At 41.9% G+C, this 12,641-nt stretch overlaps 1 protein-coding gene across 2 annotated transcripts in view; it reads left to right on the forward strand.

Annotated features, from left to right (window-relative positions):
- FRAS1 (Fraser extracellular matrix complex subunit 1) overlaps window positions 1-12,641 on the forward strand; it is a 465,438-nt gene that overhangs the window by 270,230 nt on the left and 182,567 nt on the right. For both annotated transcript variants that reach the window (XM_030877950.2, XM_060299521.1), the window contains one exon: window positions 1,067-1,210. In XM_030877950.2, the coding sequence (XP_030733810.2) occupies window positions 1,067-1,210 (144 nt within the window). The remainder of the gene's footprint in view (window positions 1-1,066; window positions 1,211-12,641) is intronic.

The raw sequence follows: 12,641 nt of genomic DNA on the forward strand, positions 1-12,641 counted from the left end.
GGAATGTAGAAGAGGTGATAGTTCACGCTAGCCTTCTAATCAGCAGTTCATTTTCTTGCTTGCTTTTTTTTTTTTTCCCCCTATAACTCCTTATCTTCCCTTGGCCTCCCGCCAGAAGACCTGAGAGGCAGTTGACTTTACTGGAACTCTGGGCCTTTTCTTCCCACCAGCTCTGTGCCAGAAGGGAATTCTTTGTCATCAGTTCCAGCAAGCTCTACCCAGCTCCAGCCCTTCACCTCCCCTCCTCTTGGAATCAGACAGGCTCAGACCTTCTCGTCCTTGGCAGAGAAATCCTTCCATCTCCTTCCATGCTGCCCACCTTGGCAGCACAAGTGTAGCCACAGCTGCAACCTTCTTTGATTCTTTGCCATCCTTATCTTTATTGCCTACACTTACTGGGACTCACTGCTCTTTTTCAGTGTAGTACCTCTCAGTAATTAGGTGGTTTTTCTGGGGAAAACCGCTTTGACAGTTTTGTCTAAGGGACTGAACTTCAAACATCGCTCAGGGTAACCTCCAGAAAGAGGCCTTTTTCAGTTCTTTGTATTTTAATTAAGCGTTGCTGCTAAAACAGGCATCCAGGCTGTGGCCTGGAGGGAGAGCACGGCTGGCATCCGACTCCAGTGAGAAGTTTTAGTTTCCCCTGCTGTGGATGGTTCCCCCTTTGCCTGCCCGGGATTTCTAAGAAGCAAAATGTCTCCCTGTTCTGCCTGTCTCGCTCTTTGAAGTTTAGAGAGGGACAGTCTTACCACTTGCTTTTCTGCTTTGTAATTTTGACCTGAACTTTCTTACTTATATAGATGGGGATGGTCATGCTGAGCAGCCAGTTCCCCTCATTCAGTGGTTCTAGATTCCACGTTCTGTTCACGGCCAGTGTTTTCACTGACACTAGAAATGCCGTCTTTCGGTCAATGCCTAAGGGTGTGCCAGGCTTGCTCAAGAATCTTCCCAAGATGATTAGTATTTGAAGTCTGCTCTTAGTGTAATTTGTGGAGTACATTAAGTACTTCGTGTGTTTACATGCTGAGCTGCTAATTCCAATCCTGGTTCTTGTTTTACCTTCTAGAGTGCCACCCCACCTGCAGGCAGTGCCACGGCCCATCGGAATCTGACTGCATCTCCTGTCACCCTCATGTTACTCTGGCTGCTGGGAGCTGCAGGACCAGCTGTAAAGAGGAGCAGTTCCTCGGCCTCGTGGGCTACTGTGCTGGTGAGTGAGACCCCCTTTGCAGTCTCAGAAATCACTAGCCAAATGCTCGGTTCCTCCTGCCAGGCTCCAGGAGGCTCTCGTATTTGTCCTTTGTCATCAGAATACGAGCTCTCTTTGGAAGATATTTGTCTCATGTCTGAAAACTCACTTCACTGCTTCCGATCAGACATTTAGTAAATATCTGTGGATTCAACTGGAATCTTCTAATAATACTCTTGCAATTCCTGAGAAAACTTAGACCCTCATATGAATGAAGATTGAAGTCATGGTAATGGTTCCTTATGTGCATGTGGTGCACTTCAGCTTAAGAGAGCAAGAAGTATATTCAAAACAGTCACTCAGAAGACGGTCGCCCTCTTGTCTACATTATCTCCTGCTGTGGGGAAACTTTGTCATCAGCCCCAGGCACAAAAATATAGGGAGATTAACCTAGAAGTAAATCACTTGCTTCAGGAGATGGGATTTTTCCTCCTCAGTTTAGTACTCAGATCTCAAAAAGAAATAAATCAGGAAAGCAGCCTGGAATTTGGATAATAATGAAGGAGCTATGCAGTGTTTGTGTTCATCCATCCATTCCTACAACAAATATCTAATGGTCAGATGCTCCGAATAACAAAAAAAAGAAAAAAAAAGGATGAATAAGACAATTATTCTGCCCTCAAAGAGCTTACAGTCTGGAGAGGGGAACTTACAGACTAGTGGGTTATTTTGTATTTCTTGACTCACTTCTAGGAGCAACTTGAGGAGGTTTACCTGCAGCAGCTGTTGTCACACTCTGGAGGGCTTGATTGGGGGGCATTCTGGGATCTACTGGGCAAGTGGGAAAGCTGAGAAATCCGGTTGGATGCATGCTGGAGGGGTTGACCCGGCTGTAGGGCTTGTTCCTGGGCAGGGAGGAGGTATGACCAGTTGTCTAGATCAGAGTATCAAGCAGGCCCCTTCAATACAGCAAGTCAATTATAGCGCTTCAAGTGTGGCTGTGGCGCCATGGTCCTGGGTGATCCAGTTCTTTTTGCACATGACCTTGGCTAAAGACTAGACATTAGAGGGAATTCCCTGGCTGTCCAGTGGTTAGGACTCTGAGCTTTCACTGCTGAGGGCCCAGGTTCAATACCTGGTCAGGGAACTAAGATCCCGCAAGCCGTGCGGTGTAGCCAAAAAAAAAAAAAAGACTTTAGGGTCCAAGATCTATACCCTAGGAAGACTGAACTGTCGAGAGCGGGGCTACAGCCAAAACAGGCTGGGATTCGGGGTAAAACCCGATTATTGAGAATGCAGACATTTTAGAGGCAATGGAAAGTAGAAGCTCAGAGATTCCAGGCTTTAGACAAACGTGATACCCCACCGCTGTAGGGTGTGAGCTGTTTGCCAGTCCTGCCAGTGTAGTCAGGATTGACTTGGGAAGTGGGCAAATAGGAGGCATTAGTGCCTCCTCTTGAAGAGGAATCTGGCAAGGGCGGATCTAACTGGCATTATAGTTTGTAAGCTTGAGTTCAGCTACTGATTCTTACTTTAGGATACAAAGGAGCAGCTAGTAAGAGGTTCCTAACATGGTTAAAGCACATTAGTGGATATTTTTTGAGAATCGACTGAGTCCAGGGTGCTGAGTTGCTGTTTGAGGGGTCACAGAGATCTTCCAGGCTACTTAAGGAGGTAAACCAAAGACACAAGTACAGCTAACAAATAGTACAAAGCAGTTTATGGATAATAACATCAATAGGCAGAATGGGTTGTAGGAGTTCAGAGGAGGGAGAAATAAAAGATCTGGAAAGCATTGTGGAGGAGATGGGGCCTAAAATTCTTCCTGAAGAATAGCTAGGATTCTGTTAGACAGAGGGAAACAAAGCAGGCTTTCCAGATGTGGTTCTACCAGGAGATGTGCGCAGGGGGTAGAACATGTGGGCCATTCATGGCCAGTGAGAGTGGTCCAACCTGGCTGAAGGACAGTGGTTTGAATTAAGGCATATTAGATGAAATGGTTGGAAAATTTACGTTGGAACCAGGGTATAGAGAACCCAAAGTTCTAGGCTGAAAAATTTGGACTGACTCTTGTGGGCAATAGGGCTATGAGAGTTTTAGGGGTGACTGTGATAACTAAGACTATGTCATAGGCAGGAAATCTTCAAGCTTTTTGGAAGATGCATTGTAGTGAGGAGAGATTATAGTCAGAGAGAGACATTAGAAGGTTGAACCTTCATAATGGCTTTTCTATTTCCAATCTATTCTGCATGTGGACCCTAAAAATTTTATGCTGGGACATATTTTATAAATAAATGTTTATATAAGGAGATTGGAAAAATTTAACTTCTAATCAACTCTGTTCCCTCCAATGTCCAGAGCCCTCTGATGGTAAAGTAGGTGATTAGGAATTGCATTAATTTTTTAAGGCTTATAAGGGACCACTAGAATAAAGGACCATGGGACTAGGCTAAATGACTCTGAAAGTCCCCAGCCCTAGATGAGCAGGTTCCACTAAAATAAGCTGGAAGGGACACACCTTGGCTGTCCTGAGATTAGGTATATTAAGTGAAGGTTTTAAATAAGGTAACCCGTTGTCTAGTGCTTGGAAACCCTTTGTTGAGTTGAGAATGCCATAACAATATTTGTTACAGAAAAATTTGACAGATAATTTCAGTTGTTGATCTTTCGGGGAAGTGCACTGACCCCAAAGTTTACTTTTTCTATATCTATATATATATATATGCCCTTTCCAAACACGTCCCAATTCTCTCTGTAATATTGTAATGCATTCATTCGTTTATGGTTTCATCAAGCATTTTTTAAGCACACGCTCCATACCAGGCACTGTGCTAGGCTCAGGGGAGGCCCAGATGAATAAGATAAAGTGCTTGCATTCAAGAAATGTACTGTATAGTGAAGGGAGGAGATATGTGTTGAATATGTTATTACTGTGGCTATGAGATGAGCCTGTGGGACAGCACCCTAACCCAGACTGGAGTGTGTGTGTGTGTGTGTGCGTGTAGTGCTGGCTGGGTACTGAAGGCTTTCTGGAATATGTCATAACTGAGATGATTTGGAAACATGAGTAAGAATTAGGAGGGGTTTGGAGATTCGGAGGGGAGAGCATTCCAGAAGACAAGCCAAAGAATATTTTCTATTCAGGCACCAGCAAAGAGTTAAGTAGAATGCCAGCCCCAAGTACGGGGGTGCTGTGACCTGAAGCAGAAGGAAGCAAGGCAGGTCACGAGGGCCTCTGTATGTTCTGTTTAAGAAGAACATGCTTTGTTATCAAGGCTGTGGGGATCTATTGAAGGTTTTTAAGGAGGGAAATGTTATGATTACATTTCTGCAAAGAGAAAGATCTGCAGAAGATTGTGTAGAAGAAGGCCTGGGGGCAGAAAGACCTTTAGGAGGGAGTTGTGAGAATTCAGATGAGAGATGAAGCCCTTTGATGAGAAAAGTGCTGAGGGGATGAAAAGCAAGAGGCATGGCTTCAATAAGCGTTAATTATACATTAGGTTGACCTATGGGGCATTGCTGTTTTGTGGGCAAAACCTGGTCAAATACTGGCAATTTTTATATGGTTCAACCTAATAGAAGCAGAAGAAGTTGGTGATCTCTTAGCCCTCAGGCTAAGGGAGAGGGAATTTGGGGGATGATTTCTGGCCAAGTAAATTCGACGAATGGGAGCATTATTTACCAAGGGCCAAAATAGGAAGATAATGTGTTTGAGCTTGGGCAGGTTGGACCCTTGGGCATCTGGGGTAGCTGTCCAGGAGGACGGTGAAAGTCTAAGTCCTTGCTGAACATAGCCACCATGAGCTTATCTGCTATCTTCAGTTTACCCTAAACCTAAGGTCCTGGAACTCTTTTTTTAGCTGAGGTGTTGCTTCAGTCAGTTGTATAACCTCCTGGAGCATTTCAATGACTTTTATCTAAACTCAGGAAGGTGTTGGGAGGAGCCCTAGTGATAGACAAAGCAGAAGGTAATTCACCCCTGCAGTGCGGTCAGTAGAGTGTATTTCCATCATCCTTGGGAAGGTCTAACGGTGGAAGCCCTGGAGAAGCACCCTCTCTGCTCCCTCTATCGTGTGTGAGCTTTGTAGGGTGGTAGCATTTACTCACAGGATTTATTCTCTATCTGAGCTGTACCTAAGATCATCATCAGAGACCTCTTAATTGCACTTAGCTGTTTAAGGAAGAAAATTACATCTAATCTATCACACAGACAAGAATAAACACATCCTGGGAACAGGTCCAATAACCTCAATGTGTTATGACATGTGGAGATGTCATACGTGTGGGGTTTTTTCCCTTCAAGTCTATCAAAGCAAATATACAGTTTGTGAGAATAGGCCAGAGGTGAAGGCTTTCAGCAAAGATGAATGAACTGGGGTGAAAAACACCAGGTTTTGTCTTCATAGATTTTTGTTCTTTATATTTTGCCTGCATCTCAACAAAGCTTTCCCCAAATTTCAAAGCCTGGGGTGTTCCCTCCGTTTGTCTTTCTCAGCTAAAACCTTTCTCCTGTTCATCGAAGAGGGCGAGAATTAAAAAGAAAACATGAAGGAGAAATATCCAAATGAAGATGCATTAAAAAAATGCCTCGGGCTTTCTGGAATGTCTAATGGGAAGGTTGTACTTTTTAATTCTTACGTAGAAAAGGAGATAATACTTAGAGTAATATTGTAGAGGGGAAGACTGCAAAATTTTATATATATATTTTACTTTTAATTGAAGTATAGTTGATTTACAATATTGTGTTAGTTTCAGGTATACAGCAAAGCGATTCAGCTGAACATACATATATGTATATATCTATATTTTTTTATTCTTTTCCATTATAGTTTATTACAAGATATTGAATATAGTTCCCTGTGCTATACAGTAAATCCTTGTTGTTTATCCATTTTGTACATGGTGGTGTGCATCTTTTAATCCCATACTCCCAGTTTATCCCACCTAGCCTTCCCCTTTGGTAACCGTAGGTTTGTTTTCTATGAAGACTGCAAAATTTTAAATAGCTGATTTGTTAGGATGGTAGAATTCTAGGGGATTAAACATTTTTTTATGCACTACTGTTTTAAATGCTGGTTTGTTTTCTTCATAAATCTGTGCCAGAATGTAAGCAAAAGAAGACAAGTGACAGTAAAGAAATATTGCTCTGAGAATTTTCATATTGTATTCCATGGTAGTTGAGCTCTAAGCAATGGTTAATAGGTGTTACATGCAAAAATGTCTCATGGCTGAATAAATTTAGGAAACTCTCAGTTAAATAAAGTTAAGCAGCTTTATTTCAGAATTTCTCAAAACCTTAAATAAGCAGATGTGCATTGTGAATCTCTGAGATGAAGGAGGCTGCCCATCATTTGCCAACCATTTCACTGCAGACCCCTTCCTTCGATTTATTATAGACTCTCACAGGGCTAACCAGTGCTTTGCAAAACAATCTTTGAGAAGCCCTGCACTAGCTGATGTTAATATGTTGGACAATTTGTTGGCACTCCCTAAAGGTAAAATGAAATACTCAACCTATACTCAGATTGTGGACTTCCTTCCTTCCATCCCTCAGTGCGTCCCTCCCTCGCGTCCTTTCTTCCTCCCTTCTCTTCTCTGTGGGCAAGCAGAGGGGGCCCCAAGAATTCTCAGGGTTGCCACTCTCTTGACTGCTGAGAGCATCAAAGAGCAATCCGTAATTATCCTCTAGCATTGGGTCTGAGAAGTGTTTGCTCTCCAAACCTGAGCTGACTGATTAGAAAACCTGTTAACATTTTTCTTCCAAATCATTAAAAAGAAAACAAAACTTTTTGAGTCCCTTCTACAGTTTTCCCCATTCATTGTCACTCATTTCTGAAAGAGGAGCCTGAAAAACATGGTGAAAAAGTTGAAATGCACAGATTAAAAGAGCAACAAATCCTTGTTTTGGAATAAGGTGATAGAACTGCAACACTGAGTAATGAAAAAAACAAAACAAAACAGTTCAAATTGAACATCATTAAGGACTGGGAAAGAGCCCTGCATGAACCAGTGCACAGCTCTCTGCCTCCAGATACTCTGACTTGAAGCCAGAGAGGTGGGAGCCAGTTCTGTTTTATAGCAGTTTCTGCCTGTGGGGAAAGTGGGTTGGCACTGCTCTACATCTTGCTGTAGCTGCTCCTGGGGCTGTAAGCTGAAAGAAGGAAAGAGGCACACACTAAAACGTGTAGCAGTTACTACCTTATTTTCATCATCAAAATCCTACCCATCCGTCCCTCGTGGCCTCGCTCAGATTCCATCCCTTCTAGGACCAGCTTCCTTTTGGCATCTCCCACGTTGTAATTCCTAGGTACGCTGACTGTTTCTACCAATTACCTAGCACTTGGCATTGACTAGCTCATGTTCTCTGTGAGTTTCTAATAATAGGTGACAGTTCTGAGGGCTTATGATGTGACAAGCACTGCGCTAGTTGCTTTGAATGCATTTTGCCATTTAATACTACCAATGATCCTCCGAGGTAGGTACTAATGTTATCTCCATTTTACATATGAAGGAACTGAACCTAAGTAAGGTTTAAGTCATTTACTCAAAATGAGAAAAGTTGGAAGATAGAGCCAAGATTTGAACCTAGGAACCTAGGATGAGGACAAACACAGTTGGTTACAACAATAGGGATTCAAGAAGAGTTTTCTGATTGTAGATTAAAAGGTAGATCATCGGGGACTGGTATGACAAGATGGTTTGGAGAGGCGCTACTGGGGAAAGTTGCAAGAACTTGCCGGTCTGTGTTAAGTGCTGGAAGCTGTTTTAGATTGCCATGTATTTTTATTTTATATACCCTTAGTAAATAAATAAATAAACTTTAAATGAAGACATTAATGCATACTAAATTTTAATAATTTATATCACTCCACATGTACTTTAATCTTTTTCAGTGGTTACATACATGCATTTTTTAAAATAATATTTAAACTTTTTATTTTATATTGGAGTATAGCCAATTAACAATGTTGTGGTAGTTTCAGGTGCACAGCAAAGCAACTCAGCCCTACACGTACATGTATCCATTCTCTCCGAGACTCCCCTCCCATCCAGGCTGCCATGTAACATTGATCAGAGTTCCCTGTGCTATACAGTAGGTCCTCGTTGTTTATCTGTTTTAATATACATGCATTTTTCACAGTTGTAATCAGCAGCTATGTACAGGCATATCTCGGAAATGTTGTGGGTTCGGTTTCAGACCACTGCAATAAAGTGACTATTGCAATAAAGCAAGTCATGAGGTTTTTGGTTTCTCAGTGCACATAAAAATTGTTTGCACTATATTGTAGTCTGTTAAGTGTGCAATAGCTTTATGTCTTAAAAAAACAACGTACGTGGGCTTCCCTGGTGGCGCAGTGGTTGGGAGTCCGCCTGCCGATGCAGGGGACATGGGTTCGTGCCCCGGTCCAGGAGGATCCCACATGCTGCGGAGCGGCTGGGCCCGTGAGCCATGGCCGCTGAGCCTGCGCGTCCAGAGCCTGTGCTCTGCAACGGGAGGGACCACAACAGTGAGAGGCCCACATACCGCAAAAAAAAAAATAAATAAAAAATAAAAAAAAAATAAAACAAACGTACGTACCTTAGTTAAAAATACTTTATTGGGACTTCCCTGGCGGTCCAGTGGTTAGGGCTTCGTGCTGTCACTGCCAAGGGCCTGAGTTTGATCCCTGGTCGGGGAACTAAGATCCCACAAGCTGTGAGGTGTGGCCAAAAAAAAAAAAGAAACTTTATTGCTAAAAAATGCCAACCATCATTTGACAGCGTAGGGTTGCCGCAAACCTTCAGTTTGTTTTTAAAAAAAAAAAAGAAAAGAAAAAGCAATCATCTGCAAAGCACAGTTAAGCAAAGTGCAATGAAATGAGTTATGCCTGTATTTCTTTGTTGTTTCTCATATCACTTTGTGTATTTCCATGTGTTGGCAAATAATTGGAAGAATCCACATAATTGTCATTTTTAATAGCTAAATAGCATTCCATTATGTTTGTGTAACTTAATTTTTATTGGAGTATAGTTGCTTTACAATGCTGTGTTGGTTTCTGCTGTACAGCAAAATGAATCAGTTATATATATGCATATATCCCCCTTTTTTTTGGATTTCCTTCCCATTTAGGTCACCACAGAGCACTGAGTAGAGTTCCCTGTGCTATACAGTAGGTTCTCATTAGTTATCTATTTTTATACATAGCATATATGTCAATTCCAGTCTCCCAGTTCATCCCCCACCCTTCTCTGACTCCCCACCCCATATCCATATGTCCGTTGTGTAACCTAATTTGATTGGCCGTTTTCCTGTTGTGGATATGGGCAATAACCAGCAGGAGGTAGAGTTACTGCTTGGTAAACTAAGTATGACTTCCAAGGCTTTGGCTGGGACGAGGTCTGTTTTTCATGTTATTGTTAATAACAATAATGTTGTGCTCTTGACATTTTATAATTTTTAAAGCATTTTCTCACTTATTTTTTCATTTGATCATCCCAAGAAACCTTCCTGTGGAAGTGGGATTAAGAGCTCAGTGCAGTGCCTCACCAGTACATAGATGGTGATCAGGAAATGTCGGGCAAAGGAATGACTTGATTCCGGTGTCCTAAGGTCTACTTTAATCCCCTTCCAGTGCATCCTATGCTAATTACATCAAGGATCTTCTTAGTGTGTCTCATTTTTTTTTGCTTCTTATCTCTTCTTTTTCACCTTCTATTTCATTCCATCTGGCCCTATTCTTCTATCTCTATATTTTTTCAATTTTCTTGTGTCTTCTTTTTTTTTTTTTAATACCTCCTCCTTTATTTTCCTTATCTTCTTTTTCGGCAATGCACATTCTTTTCTCATTTCTCATCTGTCACCCTATCTCCTATTGCTTGAACTATGAGTTGCATATCCAGTCTCTCTCTGGAACTTTCAGTGATTGTCTCTCCCTTGTTCTCTGAATTTGTGTTTTATTTAAGGGACCACGATGTCCGCTGAAGGGTGATTGAATATTTCTTTTCTTTGAACTTTTACTTTCAGAAAAAAAAAAGAACACGACCTATTTTTAAATTGAGACTTTCCTAAATTAAAAAAAAGATCTTGTATTTTCTCTTTCATGTGACTTTTCCTAAACAATATCTTATATAGCTTTAGAAATGACCTTACTTACAAGTTTTCAACTTGGCAGGGCTCCCAATGAAGTTACAATTGCTGTTGTCTTCATAAGAAATACAGGCCAGGAGCTGAATTGCAGGGAAGACTTTGAGTGTTCATGCTTAAAGAACACAACTGAATTTAGGCTCATAGGCTATCCTCTTAAGTACTAGAGACAGCAAAATTGCTATGGCTACACTTATCTACTTTTCTTACACACATGTAAATCTCTGTGTTTATATGTAATGGGGCAAAAATAGTGACTTAGATGTAAGTATGACCATCAGTATCAATGTCAATCCTGATTGGGCCTGCCACAGATAAAGAATAATCACTAATGTTTATTGAGCACTTCCTATGTACCAGCTCCTCACATACATTATTTCATTTAATCCTGACTGCAACCCTGGGAGGTCAGTCCTATGATTAGTAGCATTTCCATTTTACAACCCAAGAGACTGGATGAGAGACATTAACCAAGTTACTCAGTGTTTCACAGCTAAAACGCAGTAGACCTGGGCTTTGAAGCAGTGCCACTTCAGAGGGCACGCGTGTGAACACCGTCATCAGACTTCATCATCCGATCTAGTTCCAATAGGACCTTCTCTGCTTCTCAGCAATTGTATTACTTACAGCTCTTTTTGATGCATTGTCACCTCGCTCACCATGACCTTTCCATGTGTACTCACTATACTTTCCCTCAACTCAACTCTCACTCCGATCAGTTGACATCTTTGCTTTCTTTTGTGTTTAGGAGGTTAACATAATCTCCTAAAAACAACAACAGCAAAAAAACTCCCTCACTTTTTCTCCGCAGATGTCTCTGTATCTTCTTCTAAATACCGTTTTCCTCATCGCTTCCTTTGAGAAAGGATCTCCCTCACCCTGGCCCGGGGGAACTCCTCCATCTGTGATCCAGAGCTGCTTTGTCCCATCACCCTCAAGAGGTGGTCTAGCCCAATAGTTATTTCCTCTTTTGGTTACTCATTTCACCTCCTTCCTTCCCTCTTTATCTTTCCTTCTCTTCTTCCTCCCTGACCCCCTTTCCTTTAGGACCTTAGTGTCTTGATCCAATGCTCATTTCTGTTTTCTCCTTAGAGTCTATCTCAAGTCCACACATGGTCATCATCTCCAGACTCTCATTTCTATCTGTCTACCTTCTGGACATTTGATCCACAGGAACAACATACTCAGAAACCTCCAAAGAAACCTCCCCCACCAGGTCCTTCCTTCCTTCTCCTGACTCTCTTGTCCATCCACTACTGATTTTTTCAATCAGCGTAATTCAGAACTGAGTACAGTTGACCCTTGAACAATGTGCATATGAACTACACAGGTCCACTTATATGCAGATATTTTCCACTAGTATATATTACAGTACTACATGGTCCATGGTTGGTTGAATCCAAGGATGCAGAGGATGGGGGTGGGGATACAGAGGGCCGACTATAAGTTATACTCAGATTAGCCCCTGCATTGTTCAAGGATCAACTGTAATTCAAAATTGAGTTACACCTGCTTCCTTCCCACCCCTATTCCATATTTTAATCATTGCCACATCTTGCAAAGTTAAAGTCCCTCTTATTCCCTTTGGATAAAATATTCTCTGGTCCTCCTTAGACATTAATTGCATTTTAAGTGTGCCTTTCCTCTGACATTGGACCTTGTCATGAGCATCTTGAGGGAAGGGTCTGACTCTGACTCAGTGCTCTATCTCCTGCAGCAACTTCCATAGTGCCTCACACCCAACTCACATGCCATAAATGTTGATCGAAGTGAACTTTTTTCTATTTTGGAGGTAAGGCAAGAGTAAAACATAAACTGATGGGAGGTCAGGTACAAGGCAGGAGTGGTGCTCATGTTTCCTTGTTGGCAGCAAGAACTGGCACTAGAACTGAGGAGAGAGGCTTGCTCTTACATCTGACACTGCCTCTCACCCACTCCTTCTTCCAGCTGTCTGTCTCCGTGGGTCCTACTGCAGCCTTCTCACCACATTTGTAAGTTTGTCAACACTGGGTGGAAATCACTGTCCTATAACGCTAAGGCCAATCTGTTGTAGTAGGTTTTGTTGCTGTTGATGATTGGTTTTTTCAGGATAAAACAATAGCCACAGACACTGAAAAAATGGGAAGTTTTGTTTGTCTGTTTTGTTTTGTTTTTGTACTAACTGAGAGCTAACCCTAAACCCTAACCCTAAAAAGAACACGTGATTTCTAAAGACCTCATGGGTGGGCTAGGACCAAAGTGATGATCAAAAGGGGAAGAGAGGAGACTTCTTTTTCTTCTGCCATTCATAAACATATGACATAACAACATTTTCTGGATTCCTGCTGC

The sequence above is a fragment of the Globicephala melas genome, chromosome 5 (genome assembly GCF_963455315.2).
Source record: "Globicephala melas chromosome 5, mGloMel1.2, whole genome shotgun sequence".
Lineage (NCBI taxonomy): Eukaryota > Metazoa > Chordata > Mammalia > Artiodactyla > Delphinidae > Globicephala > Globicephala melas.